Genomic DNA, 23,625 nt, shown 5'->3' with positions numbered 1-23,625 from the left:
GTAAGGGCTTACATCCACTTTAGGGCACTGGATCCTGTATGGGTTCTCACCTTTGCACTTGGTGCAATATATGGAGTCAGTTTCAGGGCCCTATACAGGTACAGGGCCGTAGTCCTTTTCTTTAGAACCCAGTTCCCAAAGACCCTTTCGGGTGTATGATGGGCAAAGCCTAGACTTTTTTTACAGTTCAGCATCATGGACAGGTAAAACGGGGTTACCCTGTATCTCAGTCTGTTACTGTACTGACTAGGCTTAAACTTCCAAACCTAAGTTCAGCTGCTCCTTTAATCACAAGATTTGGACCACAAAGAACACAAAGTCTTTTCTAAAGCCCTTTTCAAAATGAATGGACATCCTTACTCCTAAGAGTGGGGTGATATCGGTTACCGTTTGCCTTTCTCTGGGTTATAGACCTCCCAGACCTGTAGGTTCAATTAGTGGTTTCAATAGGGTACAAGTTTGAGTTCAAAACTCTACCACCTCACTGCTTTCTTCTTTTAAATCGGCCAAAAATTACCCAAGGACAGTTAGGATTGCAGAATACCCTGAACCAACTCTTGTCCCATGGGCTGTTGCCAAAAGACAGGTTCAAATGATTCCTCCAAAACCTGTTCACAGTGTCAAAGACCAATGGGGATATTCATCTTATTCTGGACTCAAAATCACAAATTTCTTCATTTTTTTTTTTTTAATGCAATCTGCAAGGTCAGTAATTGCCTCTCTGAGACAAGGGAAATGCATGACATCTATTGACATCCAAGATGCATATCTTCATGTTTCCATTTAACAACCTCACTAGTGCTTTCTGCTCTTTGCAGTGACAGAAAAACACTTCCAGTTTGTTGCACTGCCTTTTGGCCTATCCCCTGCTCCCATGTTCACAAAAGTTTTAGCACCCTTGCTTGCCCTTCTCAGAACTCGAGGCATTCAAGTCCCAGACTATCAAGACAACTTGAAGGATTCATCTCCTTTGCAGTTTAGAAAATGTCAACAATTCAGCTGCTCCAGGCCTTTGGCTGGGTGATACATTTCAACAAGTCTGCTTGCCAGCCTTCCCTGTGGCTAGAATCTGATCCTGGACACTTCTCAATCACAAGTTTTTCTCCTAGAAAAGAAAATTCTTTCTCTAAGAGCTCACACAACAACTGAGATTAAAGAGAAACCCCATAGTGAGATTTAGTGGAATGAGTGAACACCTAGATTGATTTTTTTAGGCACCACAATATACACAATATTAAAATATAGTCATCATTTGATAGTTAAAAAACTAACAGACTCCAGTGCAATTTAAAATTGCTAGCAATATACGCTAGACAAACTACCACATAAGAACATCCCCAATACTACTCATGGGCCATAATGTGACTCGACCTATAACCATAGCATTATGTATAGCATTTGGAGGCCTGGTGTGAGTTGATGTCACAGGTAAAAGAGCTTGAAGGCTCAATGCTCTACATGTTTCGCGCTGACGCACTTCTTCAGGAGCTTCAGGTAGTTGGCTTCAGGTGGGAGAAAATATATACAATAAGTGCCAACAATTGATGTACAATAATAAACAGTAATTATAAACCATCTAACAAGTCAAACTGTCATAGTTACATACAGTGCCTTGCAAAAGTATTCACCCCCTTGGCATTTTTTGTGTTTTGTTGCCTCACAACCTGGAATTAACATGGATTTTTGAGAATTTACATCATTTTAATTTACAGAACATGCCCACAACTTTGAAGATTTTTTTTATTGTTAATCAAATAGGACAAAATAACAGAAAAAGTCAATGTGCATAACTATTCACCCCCCTAAAGTCAATACTTTGTAGAGCCACCTTTTGCGGCTATCACAGCTGCAAGTCGCTTTGGATAAGTCTCTATGAGCTTGCCACATCTTACTACTGGGATTTTTGCCCATTCCGCCTTCCAAAACTGCTCCAGCTCCTTCTAGTTGGATGGTTTGCGCTTGTGAACAGCAATCCTTAAAGTGGTTGTAAACCCTTCCAAACCACTTTGACCTACAGGTAAGCCTAGATTAACCACTTCAGGACCGCCGTATTGCCAATGTACGTCAGCACAATGGCACAGGCAGGCACAATCACGTAGATGTACGTGATTGCCTTCCAGCGGGTGGGGGGTCCGATCGGACCCCCTCCCGTTGGATACGACGGTCCGGTTCCCTCCAGGAGCACTCCGTGATGAGGGGATGGCCGTTCGTTTTCGGCCACCCCCTCTGGATCGCTCCTGGCCAATGAGAAGCTTCCTCCCACTGTGTATTGTTTACACAGGAAGGAGGAAGTGATGTCATTCTCCTCGGGGCGGTCTTTTTGACCGGACTACGAGGAGAAGACTAATAGTAAGTGTGCACCAACACTACACTGACATGTAGGTACACACAGGCACACAAACCCCCCCCCCGATCCCCCCCCCGATCGCCCCCTCCCCCCCCCGCCCCCCCTCCCCCCCCCCCAGTCACAGTGTCACTGATTGCATTGATCATTTCTTTACTGATCAATGCATTCAGTGTCAGTTGTGACAGTAAAAACTGTCAGGACAGTTAGTGTTAGGTCCAGGGTAGCCCCCTATCACCCCCCAATAAAGATTTAACCCCCTGATTGCCCCTAGAGTTAACCCTTTCACCCCCTTTTGCCAGTGTCACTAAGCGATCATTTTTCTGATCGCTGCATGTGTCGCTAGGTAGCTAGTTATTTTTTTAGGTTCACCGCCAGGTTTTTATAGCGCTAGGTACCCCGATATACTACCCAATAATGGTTTTAACCCCCTGATTGCTGCTAGTTAACCCTTTCACCCCCATTTTGCCAGTGTCACTAAGCGATAATTTTTCTGATCGCTGCATCAGTGTCGCTAGTGTCGCTAGGTAGCTAGTTATTTTTTTAGGTTCACCGCCAGGTTTTTATAGCGCTAGGTACCCCGATATACTACCCAATAATGGTTTTAACCCCCTGATTGCTGCTAGTTAACCCTTTCACCCCCTTTCACCAGCGATCACAGTATAAGTGTCACAAAAAACGCATTGTTAGCGGGATCCGCCCAGATACCTGCTAGCACCTGCGTTTTGCCCCTCTGCCCAGCCCACCCAAGTGCAGTATCGATCGATCACTGTCACTTACAAAACACTAAACACATAACTGCAGCGATCGCAGAGTCAGGCCTGATCCCTGCCATCGCTAACAGGTTTTTTGGTAGCATTTTATATTTAAATCCGGAAGGCAGTGCTTGGTTTTCGGGGTCCCGTACGTGGCTAGGCTCCCAAAAAGTCCCCCACATGTGGTATCCCCGTACTCGGGAGAAGCAGCAGAATTTATTTTGGGGTGTAATTTGACTTCTGCCCATAGCATGTGTGAGCAATATATCATTTAGTGACAACTTTGTGCAAAAAAAAAAAAAGTTTGTAATCTTCCCGCAACTTTTGGCAAAATATAAAATATTCCATGGACTCAACATGCCTCTCAGTAAATAGCTTGGGGTGTCTACTTTCCAAAATGGGGTCATTTGGGGGGGTTTTGTGCTATTTTGGCATTTTATGGCCTTCGAAACTGTGATAGGTAGTGAGGAGTTAAATCAAAAATTTGCACCCTTAGAAATCCTGAAGGTGGTGATTGGTTTTCGGGGTGCCGTGCGCGACTAGACTCCCAAAAAGTCCCACACATGTGGTATCCCCGTACTCAGGAGAAGCAGCAGAATGTATTTTGGGGTGTCATTTCACATATGCCCATAGCATGTGTGAGCAATATATCATTTAGTGACAACTTTGTGCAAAAAAAAAAAGTTTGTAATATTCCCGCAACTTGTGGCAAAATATAAAATATTCCATGGACTCAACATGCCTCTCAGTAAATAGCTTGGGGTGTCTGCTTTCCAAAATGGGGTCATTTTGGGGGGTTTTGTGCTATTTTGGCATTTTATGGCCTTCGAAACTGTGATAGGTAGTGAGGAGTTAAATCAAAAATTTGCACCCTTAGAAATCCTGAAGGTGGTGATTGGTTTTCGGGGTGCCGTGCGCGACTAGACTCCCAAAAAGTCCCACACATGTGGTATCCCCATACTCGGGAGAAGTAGCGGAATATATTTTGGGGTTCAATTCCACATATAACTATGGCATGTGTGAGCAATATATCATTTAGTGACAACTTTTTGTAAAAAAATTTTTTTTTTTTTTTTTTGTCATTATTCAATCCCTTAGGACAAAAAAAATAAATATTCAATGGGCTCAACATACCCATCAGCAATTTCCTTGGGGTGTCTACTTTCCAAAATGGGGTCATTTGGGGGGGATTTGTACTGCCCTGCCATTTTAGCACCTCAAGAAATGAGATCGGCAGTCATAAATTAAAAGCTGTGTAAATTCCAGAAAATGTACTCTAGTTTGTAGACGCTATAACTTTTGCGCAAACCAAAAAATATACGCTTATTGACATTTTTTTTACTAAAGACATGTGGCTGAATAAATTTTGCCCTCAATGTATGACTAAAATTTAGTTTATTCGATTTTTCTTATAACAAAAAGAAGAAAATATCTTTTTTTTTTTCAAAATTTTCGCTCTTTTTCCATTTATATCGCAAAAAAAAAAAATCGCAGAGGCAATCAAATACCATCAAAAGAAAGCTCTATTTGTGGGAAGAAAAGGACGCAAATTTCGTTTGGGTGCAATATTGCATGACCGCGCAATTACCAGTTAAAGCAGCGCAGTGCGAAATTGGAAAAAGACCTCTGGTCCTTAAGGTGTTTATTGGTCCGGGGCTGAAGTGGTTAAGGCTTACCTGTAGGTCCAAGAAATATCTCCTAAACCTACATGGTTTAGGAGATATTTACTAAAAGACAGTCACCGCTGTCTGCGGTGCATGTGCCGTAGACAGCGGCACACAGGCGCACTATCGCCGTTAGCAGCGGCATGCTGCTAACGGCGATATGCCGTTAGTGGCGGCTCTCATGCGCTGTGAGTGGCCGGAGCAGCTTAACCCCGGAAGAAGATGGATGCTCCATACTACAGGGGACAGCGGTGACATCACTGGCTCCTGTGTCAGGTAAGTGACAGATAATGGGCTACTATGCGATGCATAGTAGCCCATTATGCTTTATCTTTGCAGGGAAACAAAGAAGAAGTAAACCCATCAGGGTTTACTTACTCTTTAGGTCTGACCACCGATTTTCTATTGGATTGAGGTCTGGGCTTTGTCTAGGCCATTCCAACAAATTTACATGTTTCCCCTTAAACCACTCAAGTGTTGCTTTAGCAGTGTTTGGGGTCATTATCCTGCTGAAAGGTGAACCTCCGTCCTAGCCTGAAATAGCACACAGAGTGGTACAGGTTTTGCTGAAGAATATCCTTGTATTTAGCACCATCCATCTCTCCCTGAACTCTGACCAGTTTCCTAGTCCCGACTGCTGAAAAACATCCCCACAGTTTTGTTTTTTGGATGAAGTGATGTGTTGGGTTTTTGCGCCAGACATAGCATTTTCTTTGATTAGCCAAAAAGTTAAATTTTAGTCTCATCAGAACAGAGCACCTTCCTGCATACATTTTGGGAGTCTCCCACATGCTTTTTTGCAAACTCAAAACGTGCCATTTTGTTTTTTGCTGAAAGTAATGGCTTTCTTCTTGCCACTTTGCCATAAAGCCCAACTCTATGGAGTGTACGGATGATTGTCATCCTATGTACAGATACTTCAGTCTCTGCTGTGGAACTCTGCAGCTCCTCCAGGGTTACCTTAGGTCTCTGTGCTGCCTCTCTGATTAATGCCATCCTTGCCAGGTCAATAAGTTTTGGTGTGCAGCCATCTCTTGGCAGGTTTGCTGTTGTGCCATGTTCTTTCCATTTGGTTATGATAGATTTGATGATGCTCCTAGGGATCATCAAAGATTTTTGATATTTTTGTATAACCTAACCCTGACTTGTACTTCTCAACAACATTGTCCCTTACCTTGGTCTTCATGGCAGTGTTTGGTTAGTGGTGCCTCTTGCTTAGGTGTAGCCTCTGGGGCCTTTCAAAAAAAGGTGCGTATCTGTCCTTTCAAAAAGGTTTGTATATGTAATGACAGATCATGTGACACTTTTACTTGATACTTTTGCAAGGCACTGTATACAGCCGGCTGCTGATCACTAGCAGAACAATGTGGGATGGAGAGTGCAGTATGGATGTGGGGACACATGCAGAGGACCACCACCATGGTGAGCCAGAGCAACCGGGGAGTGGAAGGGTTGCATAGTGTGCTAAAATGAAGTAAGCAGCTCAGTTTCTAGAATACAAGAGATGGGGGGGGGGGAAGAGAACATTTCCTTCCACCAGCAAACAGAAGAGGGTAATCTGCTTGATGATTAAAGGGGAAAAAGAGAAGGCGGAAAAAGCAATGGGGGGGGGGGGGGGGGGGAGAGAGAAAAAGTGGACCAGTAAAGAGAAGGGGGAAGGGAAAAGAAGAACAGGAAAAAAAGGGGGGGGGGGAAGAAATAGAGGGAGGGATGATGGACAGAAATAAACCATAAAGAAGAAACAAGAATGATAAATGTTTATGCCCAAGATATAATTAGGATACTTGCCCACAGCTGCAATAAGCAATGTGGTGTAACCATATCGAATATAGTTTATAGCGGGACAAAAGGGGATTGTCAGGAAATGGGCTATACTGTCAGTAGGACAGCAATATGTAAATATCATAAATGGTCCAACAGGATCCCCAGGTACCTCTACACTGCTTTCCACCCCAGTATATCTCACAGGGTCTGTTATTCAGTCCAGTAAATTGATACCTACAAAGATACACAAGCATATGATCAGCGATAGCATATATACACTCAGTCCTTGAATCAGGACATACAAAAAAAAAGCATCCCCCAGGTAGTAGAAGCCTAAGTGAACCTACCATTGCTTAGTAGATGTGCTACACATGCACTTGTCCTCCACTCACCCAGGCAGCATGGAATATAGTAAGCGCCATTGCGCTTTATGTAGCTGCCTCTGTCCTGGCCGGGATGCTTGTAACGCTCGTCACTGGCATGACGGCATCTAATCTGGCCGCTGCTATTGCGCATTCACCGGTTCCAATTAAGGACGTGGCACTGTTGACCAATGTTTCACATCCACAGCACCACCCTGTGGTGATGCTTCTTTTTGTAATTTAATACCATAGTAAGATTCGCAATGAGAGTTATAGGCCTAATGGTTGCCTTCTTCAACACAGTACCTTTTGCTCAATTCAATTTCAAAACTCTACAACAAGGCATTTTTTCAGTATGGGGAAAAAACAGGCTTTTTCCATAGACTTATCCAGCCAAGCACAAACTTCCTTATCTTGGTGGATCTCTAACCCAGCTCTAACTCTGGGAATGTCTTTTCTTCCATACAACTGGAAGGTACAACACACACAAGGCTTTCAGATTGTTTAATCTTTGGCAGTCCAGGGAACATTATCAAGAGAGGAAACCAAACTCTTCGTTAGCGTCCTGGAGCTCTGAGCAGTCGGATTATCCCTGCAACACTGACTCCCTCTCTGAACGGACACCAAATCTTTGCTGATTTTGTTATGCGTGCATGTTGGACTACTTACATAAAAACTGATATATATATATATATATATATATATATATATATATATATATATATATATATACACATACATACATACATACATACATACATACATACATACATACATACATACATACATACATACACACACACACACACACACACACACACACACACACACACACACACACACATACATACACACACACACATACACACATACACACACACACACAGCACTTTTTGCAGCAATCTAGCCAGAAACAGGCTTCAGGCTTTTGCACTGCAGCGGAAAAATATTTGCAAGCCCAAAGAATGTATGACTTTGCAAGCTTTAATTGAGTGGTTTTTTTTTTTGTGGAAGCTACAGCCTGGCTTTAAGAATGGTTTGAACGGTTTCTTGCTTCTGCTAATTTCCTTCCTGTAAGATTAAATTGTAATGCAGATCTTTGCTTAAACTCTCCATGCGTAAAAATGGAATTATCTGACATTGGTTTTGTTATATTTCTAGATATTTAATATTGTGACAGTTTTAATTTAGTAGTTTAATAGGGAGATTCCACAGTTGGATTTTTCCCCAAATTAATTTTAATTCTGCAGTTTGGATTTATGTAATAGATTAAAGATGAGTGTTGGAGATACTGGTTTTCACACTGAAACACACACATACAGAACGTTGTGTCTAAAAACATGCTAACTTATAGTCATGTACTGTTGGTAAGTACAGTATTTATCGCATGCTTTGTATCAGATTAACGTAGGGGTAAAGGGGAATGAGGCTTATAAATCTGCTTAGGTCTATTACAGATATGGCTCTCTAAGCCAGAGTTTACCTGTGAATCTACAGCAGAGTTTATTTTTAGTGATGCACAAACAGGGTGACAGAAATTATCCTCAATTTTAAGCATATACTTGTTTCATTGTCCTCACATAACTCTTGTCAGTTTTGTTGTCTAAAAGATGCTGTAAGTGTCATAACTTTTGCATAATCTTAACAGACCATGACAAGACTTCATATTTGAAAGTAGATGGCACTAAACCACAATGTATTAGTTGCAGTCGTTTTATTTATCATAATATCACCACTATAAAAATTCTTAAAATTCTTAAATTGTCACTAAATCCCTCCCCCTCCTTTCCATGTCCCCAACTAGGCTAGGGATTTTGCAGAGCAGTGTTGGCAGCTCTGCACGTGCTCAGTTTTCAGTGAGTTTCTATGCTGAGCATTTCCTCCCTATCACATCTTGAGCAGCCCATGTAACTATAGTGTCACACATGTGGGCATATAGACAGTGGTAAATGACAGCCCACTCCCTCTCTCATCCTTCTTGAACACTAATCAACTAAACACAATGGGGGGGGGGGGGGGATATTACCTGTTGATTATTAGAGGATTCACCTCCCTGTTATTCTAAGACACAAGCTAGAGGGGTGTGGCATAGCCTGTGACTGGCAGAAATCCGCCCCCACGCCATGTTATTTCCAAAACATAATACATTTTGATATCAACAGTATGTATGTATGCATGTATGTATGACAATTTAAAACAGTTTTATTGACGAAGATGAATTTTTACTCTGTATTCCAAAGACAGTTTTTTTTTCATTTTGAACATGTGACCAGCAGCAGAGGACTAGAAGCTCCTCCTGCTTATGTTTCCCTGCAGACAGGCTGAGGAATAGCTGGGTCATCTGATAGCTGTATACAGTTTTTTTTTATTTTTTTTATTTTTTTTTTTGTTTTTGTTTTTGTATTATAATAATTTGTGCCATTATCCATAAACGTTTTTTCTTTTTCAAAATTTTCAGTCTTTTTTTTTATTTGTAGCGCAAAAAATAACCCCAGTGGTGATCAAATACCAACCAAAAGAAAGCTTTATTTGTGGAGGGAAAAAATTATAAACATTTTGTGAGAGCGCTGAAAGCTGAAAATTGGTCTGAGCAAGAAGGTCTATAAGTGCCCTGTATTAAAGCGGTTAAAGCAGACAAGCATATAAAATTGTCTATTTTGTAGAGAAAAGACAATGGTTCTTAAAGGAGTTCACCATTCACCAAATTTGGGTGTAACATGTTACAAACGGACCAACCCCCGCACCTCCCTGATTTCCTGATCTAGTGGGGATCTTCTCAACCCCTCCCCCCACGCTATAGCTGTCACAATTAAAAAAAAAAAACGTGGCCGAGCGGGGCCTGGCTGCATCATTCATTCACAGTGTTCTGTGAATGGAAAACTACAAAGTCCAGAAGCCTTTGCAGCTGTTGGCTAGTAATTTGTGGAGCTGTGGAGTGCCGTGGTAGTTCATTCTCTCTTCCTTTTAGATTGTATCTGCTTGCCTGTACGGGATGTATGGGCACACGTATACACTGGCGGATCTGCTGGGGTCCTACAGTGAGGGGGAAAAAAGTAATTTATCCCCTGCTGATTTTGTACATTTGCCCACTGACAAAGAAATGATCAGTCTATAATTTTAATGGTAGGTTTATTTTAACAGTGAGAGACAGAATAAATAAAATAAAAACGAATTTCAAAAAAGTTTTATAAATTGATTTACATTTTAATGAGTGAAATAAGTATTTGATCCCCTATCAGCAAGCTTTCTGGCTCCCAGGTGTCTTCTATAAAGTAACAAGCTGAGATTAGGAGCGCTCTCTTAAAGGGAGTGCTCCTAATCTCATCTTGTTACCTGTATAAAAGACACCTATCCATAGAAGCAATTAATCAGATTCCAATCTCTCCACAATGGCCAAGACCAAAGAGCTGTCCAAGGATGTCGGGGGCAAGATTGAAGGCCTACACAAGGCTGGAATGGGCTAAAGGACCATTGCCCAGCAGGTTGGCGAGAGGGTGACAGCAGTTGGTGCAATTATTCACAATCAGAGGAAACACAAAATAACTGTCAATCTCCCACTGTCTGGGGCTCCATGCAAAATCTCACCTCATGGAGTTTGAATTATCATGAGAATGGTGAGGAATCGGCCCAGAACTACACGGGAGAATCTTGTCAATGATCTCAAGGCAGCCTCGCACATAGTCGCCAAGAAAACAATTGGTAAACACACTACGTCATGAAGGACTGAAATCCTGCAGCACCCACCAGGTCCCCCTGCTCAAGAAAGCACATGTACAGGCCCGTCTGAGGCTTGCTAATGAACATCTGAATGATTCAGAGGAGAACTGGGTGAAAGTATTGTGGCGAGATGAGACCAAAATCAAGCTCATTGGCATCAACTAAACTTGCCGTGTTTGGAGGAGGCGGAATGCTGCCTATGACCCCAAGAACACCATCCCCACCGTCAAATATGGAGGTGGAAACATTATGCTTTGGGGGTGTTTTTCTGCTAAGGGGACAGGACAACTTCACTGCAGCAAAGGGACAATGGATGGGGCCATGTACAGTCAAATCTTTGGTAAGAACCTCCTTCCCTTAGCCAGGGCATTGAAAATGAGTCATGGATGGGTGTTTCAGAATGACAGTGATCCAAGACAACAAAGGAGTGGCTCAAGATGAAACTGGCCTAGCCGGTCTTTAGACCTTAATCCCATCGAAAATATGTAGGGGGAGCTGAAGGTTCGAGTTACCAAAGGTCAGCCTCAAAACCTTAATGACTCGGAGAGCATCTGCATAGGAGTGGGACAAAATCCCTCCTGAGATGTGTGCAAGCCTTGTGGCCAACTACAAGAAATGTCTGACCTCTGTGATTGCCAACAAGGGTTTTGCCACAAAGTACTAAAAAAATTAAAAACGGAAGGATTCCCCTAAGGGTTTTTTAGTAGGTAGGTATTCTTATCAAGAAAGTTTATAATATTGTAAAATCTGTATTGGACAAAATTAATACAAGAATGGGAATTGGATTTAAAATTATGAGTTCTGGCTACAGGTGTGTACAATCATGTTCCATTACAGCTGTCAATTATTACCACCAAGTGCTAATGCAGGCCATACACGGTCGAATTTCAAACGAATTTTCTTTTCAAAATCAGAAAATTCGTTTTTTTTGTGATCCGATGATGCCACCATTGATTTTCGAAATTCGGCCGACCAAGCCTTCAATTTCACCTCATGTTGCTACAGAAAAGAATTTTCTTGGCTGGGAATCTTCTTTTCTCTCCGTAAATTTTCTTTTATCTCCGTACATTTTCTTTTATCTCCGTACATTTTCTTTTATCTCCGTACATTTTTCTTTTCTTATTACGTTTCTCGCACGATTCTCCCATCATTGATTAGAAAATCGTTAGTTTTTCTAAAAATTTCCAACATGTCCGATTCCTCAAATTTTATTTCCGCACGAAAATCGGCTGTTGCTGCAGCCCACTAATGGTGCGAAATTCATACGAAAATTCTTAGATATACGATTTTCGAAAGAAAATTCTTTCGAAATTCGAACCGTTTATGGCCGGCATTAGTCATGTTTTGCGAGGGGGTCAGATACTTATTTCACTCAATGAAATGCAAATCAATTCATAATTTTTTTTTTTTATGCGTTTTTTTCTGGATATTTTTGTTATTGTCTCTCACTGTTAAAATACACCTACCATTAAAATTCTAGACTGCTCATTTCTTTGTTAGTGGACAAACACACAAATCAGCAGGGGATACAAAAAATTATTTTCCTCACTGTACATGGCACCAGCGATTTGCTGATCGCTGGTGCAATGCTTTACAGGCTCTAAAAAAAAAATATTTATTTTGTTTTTTCTTCTAAAAAGTGAATTTATCCTTTTAAACCATTTACAGAAATGTCCACTATGTTGTAAAATGCAAGCACATGTGCAATCTCATTTTAATCTAAAGTTGTTTGCTGCAAAGGCTAAAGGTATTTCTTCCACCTTTTTAATGCGCTCTCTGTAAAAAAAAAAACTTCCAAAATGAACTTCCTCCATCCCTCCAATGAGGATGGAGTGGGGGGCAGGGCTGAGCTCTGTGTGTCTATAGACACACACAGCCCAGCTTGGGAGCAAGCCCACACTTCTGCCCCCATAGTAAGACACCAAAGCGGTGCCGGTAGAGGGAACTGAGAAGAGGAGGTTCGGGGCCACTCTGTGCAATATCATTGCACAGAACAGGTAAGTATAACATGTTTTATTTTATTTTAATAAAAAATAGCCTTTAGTAATGCTTTAACTAGATGTCCCATGGTACTGCACAGATGCAGCTAAATGCATCTTGTACAGCAAGTATTGTTTGAGATAATCGAGCTGTTAATTGTTGCATTGCTTGCTTCTTTCAGCAAATGCTTGGATAACCGTGTGACACACAACTGTAGATACCTGGAACCAGTCAATACAGGAAACAGGCAGTTTTGCATTGAGTTATTTTCCACTAGCTTCTCTGCTTCCCTTTTTTCTGTTATGTTACAAACCACTAGATTATTGCTTTTGAATGTTTCTTTATGCAATATTTAAATTCAATATATTCGGCAGTTTCACTGGTATATGTCCCTTTCAGCTGAATGTTAAGTGTAGCGCTGTTTCGGGTTAAAAGTTGATTTTATTAAGTCCTGTACTGTGGAAGCTGTGCCCTTAAAAGGGAATCTGAGGACAAAGAACTAATTACCAATATTGCCTGTAAACTTCTTCCTGCTGGATTTCCCCCATTACTGATTAACGATGTCATGCTCCACACTGTGGAGTAGTACAGTAGGATCAGGGAATTTCTTCCTAGTGTTATAGCTGGAATCCCCTTGTCACCAATGATTGGTGATCTCATAAGGCCCCTTTCGCACAAAGGGTTCAATCAGGTCTGCCTGTAAATTTTTCAGGCAGACCTGAGTAGACCCTCCAGCCACCCCTATGGACCAGCAGGTATAAACAAACTTGTGTCTGTTTACACCTGTTTACACCCGCCTACCTCCAATTCAGTCTGCTAAAAAAGAATGGAAGGGGATCTGCCCTCCTCCATCTAGGTGGAAGGTCAGTCGAGTGTAAACTGACAGTCCATTTACATCCGCTGGTCCATAGAGCACAGGGCTGGCCATGTCCACTCTGCATAAACTGAGTAGCCACGGAACTGTCAACCACCCCGCTCTGATTAACAAAGAATCAACCGGAAAGATCCCCTGCTGATCTAAATGGGTCCGTCCGTGTGAGAGGGGCCTAAATGCTAATATGATTAGTGGGGTAATATTATCTGTTTTTATCCCTCTCCTGCTGCTTTTTAATAACAAAGTTAAAGCGTTTGTAAAGTCAAACTTTTTTGCTTTTAAAATAACAAACATGGTCTGTTATACATACTTGCCCTGTGCAATGTTATTGCACAGAGTGGCCCCAATCCTCCCTATGCCTCCAAATCAGCATCTACAAGCTGGAAAATGGGGGTTGATACAGCAGAGGTCAGCCATGGGGACCATGTCTTATGATACTTCTTGGGACAGCTCCTGTGTTTTATAGGTTAGTTCTTCCCTACATAGGTTCAAATTAAATGCATTCCAGCACTGAGAGACGGTAGGGGGCGTTGATAATTGTCGTTTCTGAAGTATTCATTTACGGACTAAAAACAAAGTCCTAGTCCAAAGCAAACTAACCTCTGCAGTGGTCCTCCAGGATAAAAAAGTGGTCCTCCAGGATAAAATAGCCAACCTTTTGGTTCTAACTATCCACGTAGAGCTAATATTAAGTATATTGTAGATGGATGACCAATAATAATGAAATTTGGGCCATCTCCACAGCATATGAATAAGAGTACCTGAGGCATTAGTACATCTGGGAGATGAATCTTGCCCCTATGAATGCATCTTCTTTGGCGTATAATGCACCCCGATGTTGGAAAAATAATTGGGCCAATCTTTGCGAGGGGGACAATGAGACCTGAGTAAAAACTTCCAGTGCTTGGGTCCATCGATCATCATACAAAGACTCTACATCCTGCCTCCACAGATAACCACTATGTACCTGCAATTTAATGCTAGCAGCTGTCTTGAGTGTGGAGTACAGATCACCCACCAGACTCCGCTTAGAGCGAGCTGTAGATACAGCCATTGTGAGGATCGAGGAAGGGTTATTTTTTTAATGGGGAAAAAACAGACCGACTCTGCAGGGCATGATGCAAGTGAAGTAGAGCTACATTATTCTGGCCAAAATGAGAATCACGATTTTTTTACTTAGGATAAAAAGATCACAATTCTCGCAATGTAAAATCTTTCACATTATACAAAAAAAAAAAATGGGCCAACTTTACTGGTTATTTATCTTTTTAACTCATTAAAGTAATTTTTTCAACAAAAAATTGCATTTGAAAAACTGCTGTGCAAATACAGCATAAAATATTGCAACAACCACCATTGTATTCTCTAGGGTGTCTACTAAAACAATAATATATAATGTTTGGGGGGTTCTAAGTAATTTTCTAGCAAAAAAAAATGATTTTATCTTGAAACCAACAAATATCAGAAAAAGGTTAGTGTTTAAGTCGCTAAACTTTTTTCACTTACACAGGAAGTCTATTCCATTGACAAATTGTTACAAATGTTTATACTTAAGTTCAACTGAAAGAATGTTTTGATCCTTGGCAGACTGCCCAGTTTTTCTCTTACTTTCTTTTGAGGGCTGTGGCTTCAGAAGAGCAGAGAAAATTATTTGCATTGAAAGAATTGTGAAACACTTTAGTCAAGATCTTGATAACGATTCTTGGTGATTAATTGTGCAGCTCTAAATTGAAGGTATTGAAAAAAGCGCTTATTTGGGACCTAGTAGAGCTCTGTCAAAGTACTAAAAGAAAGCAGTAATGTCCTTATCATACAGATGCTGAAGTAGTAATATACTGGCTCACTTCCAATGCTTAAACCCTTCAAGTTTTGTAAGTTCCTTGCACTGCAGGAGCTCAGAAACAGCATTCTTTCCAGTAAGCACCTATTAGAACAGTGAGCAGCAGAGAAAGTGACATTACCAAATCTCATGGCTAGCATCTAAGGCACTACTGCCTCTGAACTGCCTCTGAACGCTATATATATATATATATATATATATATATATATATATATATATATATATATATATATATATATATATATACATATACATATACATATACATATACATATACATATACATATACATATATATATATATATATATATATATATATATATATATATATACACACACACACACACACACACACACACACACACACACACACACACACACACACAGTTTTAAAGAGAAGTGTGGACATACTCGCCCAGGTGGATGCTCCCCACCACCTCTTAGACCGGGAACTGATTGCTCAATTCTCAGGCTTCAATGTTCAGAGAGTCGGTGACTGGCAGTCACCGGCTCTCTACCCTACCCCTTCAGTGCTTACTGGAGCACTGGGCTGTGGAGGGGGCAGGAGTGGTTGGCTTAAGCTCTCAGCCACTCCCGTCCCCTCCACAAATCTTTGTGGGCATCCCCTTTTACTGATGAATTTTGGTTTTCTAAACAGAGGGAGGAATAAACCTCCTTAATCCAAGATTCTACTGTTGGAGAAGAGGTTGACCACCACTTCATGGTTTCCTGGCTATAAATGACACTCCAGCCCACCCAAGGCACAAGTGAGATGGGTAAAAGGAATCTGGGAATTGCACTCCAAACTGACTATGTCTAATATGCCATGCCAATACTGAAATGGCTTTGAACAATGCCAAAGCATGTGCAGTAGGTCTCCCTCATCTCTAAGACATGTTGGACGGAGTGGAGAGTCTCTGCAGCTATACAACTATTCCCCTGCTTGGAGGTTGCTTGAAGTACTGTGTTAAGGACAACTGGTTGATAAAACAATAGTGGAGATTGTCTTGTCTGTCTGTCTCTGCTGGACATGGAATGCGTGGTATAATTGGAGGTATTGGAAAAAAAAACAACCTCTAGGGATATTGTATTCTTCCTGTAATTATTGGAATTATTTTAGCACAGTTTTAGTGCACACTTGAGCTAGATTTACAATACCTCTAGATTTACATAGGCCAAAAGTGCCCAGCTTTGCGATTTCAGGTAAAGAAGTATTCTCCTATAAGGGCATATAGTTTGAGCTCCCTGGGATCCTCCGATTCCAATGTTAGTAGATCTCTATCCTTGAGGGTGAGTTATCACTGAATCCCACACTATGCAGTGAAGTCCATTGTCCTGATCTGCACTCCTTTTGATGCTTTACCTTCCTCAGGTCCTATTCCCCTTGAGGGATTTTATGACTTGCTTGCTGCCAGGTTTCAGGTGTGAGGCCGGGTTTCTAAGAGGGCGCCCTTGCGACTAAGTCCAACACACCCCTGGGAGTGATGCAGGGAGTGCAGTGCCCAAAGAAGCATGGTTTGCTGGTACTGCTTTTGGATGAGCTGCTTAACAGAGAGCAGCTGGGGTGCTCTGGGTAAACTGTGTTGGCAGCCATGCAAGGTGGTACAACAGGGTTAACCAGGAACAGAGTCCGTAGCCAGGGCAGGGGTCATACACAGTAGAATCAGTCCCATATGGGTACAGGAGCAAGCCAGGTCATACATTGCTGGCAGGAGATTGCAGAGTAGTCAGCCAAGCTGGTGTCAATCACGGTGGGATAGACAGGAGCAGAGGTTAAGACACGAGCCATGGGTCAAGCCAGAGGTTCAGGATAAACTGGTACAGCAAGCCGGGTCTGTAGCGGGAAGTCCAAGGATCAGGATACACAAGGCACAGGAGATACGGGAAGCTGAAGATAATCCAGCAATCTGCATGTGTCAGTTGTGGGTTTAAATTGGCCTGAGGGCGCCAACATCTGTCACGTTGTGCACGCGTCTGCGTGCACCCGCCGTCGCGCATCTGCATGCATGCGGGGATTCATCTGGCGCAACCATAACGAGGTTCTGGCCATTTTCATGACACTTGCTCAACGAGGATCAGTTTCCACTACCTTCCTACACTCCCTTTGTCTGTGGCAGCCTCACTGTTCTGTTCTGACTGTTCTGATATACCCACCTTAGTGCCAGATAATATTTCTTAGCTTCTCCATTGTGAAATGCTCTTAAAAACTTTACTGAAGAGCCAATGCCCTAGTGTTTTTTTATTTTATTTTATTTTTTTTATCAGTTACTGCTTAGCCAAAAATCACACCTTTTTATTCTTCATGTAACTATAATGTTGTGGGGGGTATTCCTTTTTCCATACTACCTCTATGTAGTTCCTTAAAGGGCTGTAAAGGTTAGTTTTTTAGATTCTAAATAGGTTTCTTTAAGCTAGTGTGTTGTTGGTTCACTTACCTTTTCCCTCGATTTCCATTCAAAAATTTTTTTTCTGTGTCTGAATTTCTCACTTCCTGTTCCTCCTCAGTAAGCTGTCCTGGCTGACTAAACACCGCTCGGATGATGGTGTGAAGTTTACTGAGGAGAAACAGGAAGTGAGCAATTCAGACAAAGAAAAAAAACATTTAGAAAGGAAATCGAAGGAAAGGGTAAGTCAACCAATAACGCACTAGCTTAAAAGAACCTATTTAGAAAATAAAAACCCCTTTAATTCATTTTATTCTTCTCCTGTGTGGAAGGATCTGGATTTCCAACAATGTACAAAGTTGATCCTTTGGGGCAATCCGTTCAAGCATCGGATTTAGGTACTTTATATACCTTATTCTGTGTGGTTTTTTTTTTTTTTTTTACAAATGTATCCATTTCCCTAATCCTTGAATCTAGTTAAAGTGGAATTCCAGATAAACATAAAAATGAACCCTTTATTTATATGAAGAATATGGTAAACATTTATAGTAAGCACTAATCTGGATTTCCAAATGTCCAATTAGAAATAATGTCTAATCTAGACATTCAGCAACCTTCCTGTCTATTACTGACGGTAACAGTGCAGCTAAATGTGGCTGCACACAGGCACTTCCTGAAATTGTTGTCGGCCCCTGTTTAAGCAGCCTGGCCCCGCTCCGCCCCTTTAAGATGTCACAGGCTCTCATGAATGAGTTTATAAGAAAATTAAAGCAAGCCACTGGTGCTATAAGGAATTTTAAAAATGAATTCTTTACACGGGAGGGCTAGCAGAAAGCCTGGTCTTGGATACAAGAAGAACTCTGTGTGGCTGGAAGTGTTCTGGAGTGTTGGCATAATGCACACTCCACAATGCCTGCTGTGCCTAATGATCCAGGTTTCTGGTCCAGGTGCAAAGAGTAACTAGCTGTGGTAGTAATGGAAAGGACAAAGCTACAGGCTGGGTACCCTCATATTCAAGCACTCAAAGGTCTGGTCCAGGAGTTGGATGACAAGGCAGTAGAGATCCTTGCTGGCTGGGCCCTGGAGACTAGATGCAGAGAGAACTGCCAGAAAAGGGCTGGAGTGCAGTCTTCCTACTTCCAGCACCTCCAGGCCATCTATTTGCTCTTTTCTTCAAACAGCATACCTTATATAATAAGGTTTGTAGTAAAGCCCGATTGGCTTGCATTGGTGCCCCTTTTTCAAAATTCTGAATGCTGACAATGTGGGAGTTAAAGGAGAACAGTATAAATTTGATTGAGGTACTGTTTAAAACATTCTTTAAAGTTTTTAACCCTATTACTGGATTTATATTTACTTACAATGACAATTTAATAACATTGAAAATATTCAAGTTTTTTTTTTCTTTTCTTTTCCTAGGAAGGTTAATGCACCTGTATGCTGTATGTGTGGACTGTTTAGAAGGCGTTCACAAAATCATCTGCATCAAATGCAAATCTCGATGGGATGGAAGCTGGCACCAGCTTGGAACGATGTACACTTACGATATATTGGCAGCTTCCCCATGCTGTCAGGTAGGTTTTTACTAGTTCTTAAAAACCTAACAAATGTTTGTTTTTCTTTGCTTGTTGTTTTTTGCTTTGTCATAAGGTATTTATAAGAAAGTGATTTAAATTCATTCATGTTGGTGACTGTATGAATCTGTATTAGAAACAAAAAGTACAATGGGGTTTGTGCAGTTGCATTTTGGCTCCCAAGTCTATTTAGTGCCAAAGCTACACTGGGGAAATCTAGTCCAAGTAGTACATAGTAACTATTACCGACCATAAAAATGGCGTACAAAGAAAGGAAAAAAATAACTAGGAGGGAATAAATGTAAGGCTGGATTCACACCTATGCAGTTTTAGTGCTTTTTGCATTTTGCAGATTTGCACTACAGTCCATTTAACATGGTTTCCTATGGAACACGATCTGTAGTGCAAATCTCCAAAATGCAAAAAGCACTAAAAATGCATTGGTGTGAATCCAGCCTTATAAAAGCCATACAACCATATAGAGTTGTATAGGCTTGAGCATTTAAGACCTGTGGAAATTTAGAAAAAACAGACAAAAGTTATAAGAGTACAAGATGACTCAGGGGTGATAAGTCCCATTTTTTTGTAGAAAACTGGCATAGAATTCTGAATAATTTTGATAAATTCTCTCTATTTTGTAACCTATTGAACAGCACTGATGCATTTAAATGATCATGAAAAATAGTGGGTTTTCAATTAGTGCATCCAATTAGTACATATAATAAACATCATATTCAGTATATTATTTTTTATTTTATTTTCTTATTTGTGCACAGCTGTTATATTTTTTTATTTACATGGGGAGAGTTCCAGCTGGTCACATAACAAGTGTTGGATTTTTCATTTGGATTCTCCTTTTTACTTTTGCAGACACATAAATGTATACAGTCATAAGCAGAAATGTGAAAAACCTTTTATGGTAACTTCTATATACCATGTCACGAACATACAGTGGGGGAAATAATTATTTGATCCACTGCAGATTTTGTAAGTTTGCCCACTTACAAAGAAATGAGGGGTCTTTAATTTTATCATAGGTGTATTTTAAATGATAGAGACAGAATATCGACCAAATATCCAGAAAAAAACACATGATGCAAATGTTATAAACTGAGTTGTAGTTTAGTGAGTAAAATAAGTATTTGATCCTCAAATAAAACATGACTTAGTAATAGGTGAAGAAACCCTTGTTGGCAAGCACAGAGGTAAGACATTTCTTTATAGTTGATTACCAGGTTTGCACACATCTCAGGAGAGATTTTGGTCCACTCTTCTGTATAGATCTTTTCTAAATCCTTAACCACTTAAGCCCCGGACTATTTGGCTGGCCAAAGACCAGAGCGTTTTTTTGCGATTCGGCGCTTTAACTGACAATTGTGCGGTCATGCGACATGTCTCCCAAACAAAATTGACGTTTCTTTTTCCCCACAAATAGAGCTTTCTTTTGGTGGGTATTTGATCGCCTCTACGGTTCTTATTTTTTGCATTTTAAACAAAAAAATAGGGACAATTTTGAATAATTTTATGCTATAACAAATATACCCCAAAAATATATAAAAAAACATTTTTTTCCTAGGCCAATAGGCATTCTACATATTTTTGGTAAGCGTTTATTGATTGGTTTGCACAAAAGTTATAGCGTCTACAAAATAGGGGATAGTTTTATGGCATTTTTATTATTAATAATTTTTTACTAGTAATGGCGACGATCAGCAATTTTTATGGGGACTGCAACATTATGGCAGACAGATCGGACACTTTTGGCGCGATTTTGCGACCATTCACATTTATACAGAGATCAGTGCAATTAAAAATGCATGATTACTGTGTAAATGGGACTGGCAGTGAAGGGGTTAACCACTAGGTGGCGCTTTAGGAGTTAAGTGTGTCCTAGGGAGTGATTCTAACTGTGGGGGGAGGGGTTGCGTGTGACACAAGACTGATCACCGCTCCCGAATACAAGGAGCAGTGATCAGTGTCTTTAGGCAGAACAGGGAAATGCTCGTTTACATTAGCACTTCCCTATTCTTCCTCCCCGTGAGACGATCGCGGGCATCCCCGCTAATACAGAGTCCGCAGGACCCGTGATCAATCTCCTGGTGGGCGCGTGCGCCTGCAACCTGCCTCCTTAGAGGGCAACATACAGGTATGTTAATCTGCCTGTACATGCCCTTCTGCCACAGTATATCTGTGTGAGGCGGTCGGGAAGTGGTTAAGGTTTCTTGGCTGTCACTTGGCAACTTGAAATTTCAGCTCCCTCCATAAATTTTCTACAGCAGGGCTCAAAATTTCAAGTCCTGAGCTACTAGCCAGGTCTTAAGGGTTACTCGTTACCAGTTGCCCCACTCAACCCCTACCCTGCCCCGAACCTAAACACGCCCTTATAAATCCTCTCCTGAAATGACACTTAAATGTTTTATGTAGAATTAAGTTACAAAAATAAATATTAAGAACTTTATCAGTGCACCCTACCAGTGCCCATCAATGCAGCGGGACTATGTGACGTTGAGCTCCGGGAACACCCAGCAATTCAGATAAAAGCTATTACAGCGGGCAATCCCCACTCTCAAATGATTCAGCTGTCTTGCCTCTTCCTCCCCTCTCTCCTTGTGATCGTGGAGAGGGGGAGAGAGAGAGTGGCTCCCAATCATCCCCGCCTTCCGGCGTATGGAGACTCCATGACCTTTAATGTGCTTCCTCTTGAAACACTCCTTTGTTGCCTTGGCGGTATGTTTTGGGTAATTGTCATGCTGGAAGACCCATCTTCAGTGTTCTGGCTGAGGGACAAAAGTTCTCATCCAAGATTTTACAATACATAGCTCCATTTATTGCCCTCTTAATGCAGCAAAGTCGGCCTGTACCTTTAGCAGAGATACAGTCCCAAAGCATAATGTTTCCACCTCCGTGCTTGACTGTGGGGATGGTGTTCTTAGGGTCATAGTCAGCATTTTTCTACCACCAAACACAGTGAGATGAGTTAAAGCGGGAGTCCGCCATTTTTTTTTTTTTTAAAAGCCAGCAGCTACAAATACTGCAGCTGCTGACTTTTAAAATAATGACACTTACCCGCCCAGCGCGCCCACGATGTCGGCACCCGAAGCCAATCTCTCGATCGTCTCTTGGGTGCTGCCACCGCCATCTTCGGTATGGGAATCAGGAAGTGGAGCCTTGCGGCTTCATTTCCCGGTTCCCTACTGCGCATGCGCGAGTCGCGCTGCGCAATAAGGATGGTCCCCGCTGTCTCTGGGATCCGTGTGTTTCCCAGCAGGCAGTGGGGGACCTTCGGAAAGGGGCGTAGATTCTGTGGAAAGGGGCGTAGCTTCTGCAGAATCTACGCCGGAAGTGGGTACAGGTACCTGCACCCCCCTGCCCCCTGAAAAGTGCCAATTGTGGCGCCGGAGGGGGGAGGGTTCCAATGAGCGGAAGCTCCACTTTAGGGTGGACCTCCGCTTTAAGAGCTCAATTTTGGTTTCATCTGACCACAACACTTTTTCTCCCGATCCTTCTCTGAATCATTTAGATGTCATTGGCAAACTTCAGACAGACCTGTACATGTGCCTTCTTGAGGAGGAGGAGGAGGACCTTGCGGGCGCTGCAGGATTTTAATCCATGGCGGAGCATTGTATTACCAATGGTTTGTTTGGTTATTGTAGTTTTAACTGCCTTGAGATCATTCACAAGCTCTTCCCGTATAGTTCTGGGCTGATCCCTCCTTTTTCTAATGATCTTCCGTAACCTATGAGGCAAAATATTGCATGGAGCTCCAGACCGAGGAAGGACTGGTGGTTATTTTTTATTTCTTCCATTTGCAAATAATCACTCCAACAATTGTTTTCTTCTTACCAGGCTTTTTTCTGATGGTCTTGTAGCCCATTCCAGCTTTGTGCAGGTCTACAATCTTGTCCCTAACATCCTTTTGGCAACTCTTTGGTCTTGCCCATGATGGGGAGGTTTGAATGGAGGAAAGATTCTGTGGATTCAGGTGTCTTTTATACACGTAACGAGTTGTCGTTAGGAGCGCCTTCTTAAAGTGACAGTAGTAATCTGTTTACCATATACTGTAGCCAGTATGTGGGACCCAGAATTATAGTTGGTTGGTAATGGATCAAATACTTATTTTACCCACCGAACTGCAACTTAATTTATAACACTTGTATCGTGTTTTTTTTGTTTTGTTTTTTTTCTCGATTTTTGGTTGATATTCTGTCTCTATCATTTAAAATACACCTATGATAAAAATATTAGACCCTTCATTTTTTTTGTAAGTGAGCAAACTTACAAAACCCGCACGGGATCAAATTATTTTCTGCACTGGAACTACAAGAATACTAAATTACTGCAATAATGTATACATATTCATAACCTTA

The 23,625-nt window shown here is 41.4% G+C and overlaps 1 protein-coding gene across 1 annotated transcript in view; it reads left to right on the top strand.

The window, feature by feature from the left end:
- HECA (hdc homolog, cell cycle regulator) overlaps nt 1-23,625 on the top strand; it is an 81,369-nt gene that overhangs the window by 42,724 nt on the left and 15,020 nt on the right. The window contains exon 3 of the mRNA XM_077486744.1: nt 19,104-19,258. Coding sequence (XP_077342870.1) covers nt 19,104-19,258 — 155 coding nt within the window. The remainder of the gene's footprint in view (nt 1-19,103; nt 19,259-23,625) is intronic.

The sequence above is a fragment of the Lithobates pipiens genome, unplaced genomic scaffold (genome assembly GCF_037356315.1).
Source record: "Lithobates pipiens isolate NorthernLeopardFrog02 unplaced genomic scaffold, aLitPip1_a1.2 Scaffold_18, whole genome shotgun sequence".
NCBI lineage: Eukaryota > Metazoa > Chordata > Amphibia > Anura > Ranidae > Lithobates > Lithobates pipiens.
The sequence above is the reverse complement of the archived record's forward strand: the minus strand, read 5'-3'. Positions and strand labels throughout refer to the sequence as shown.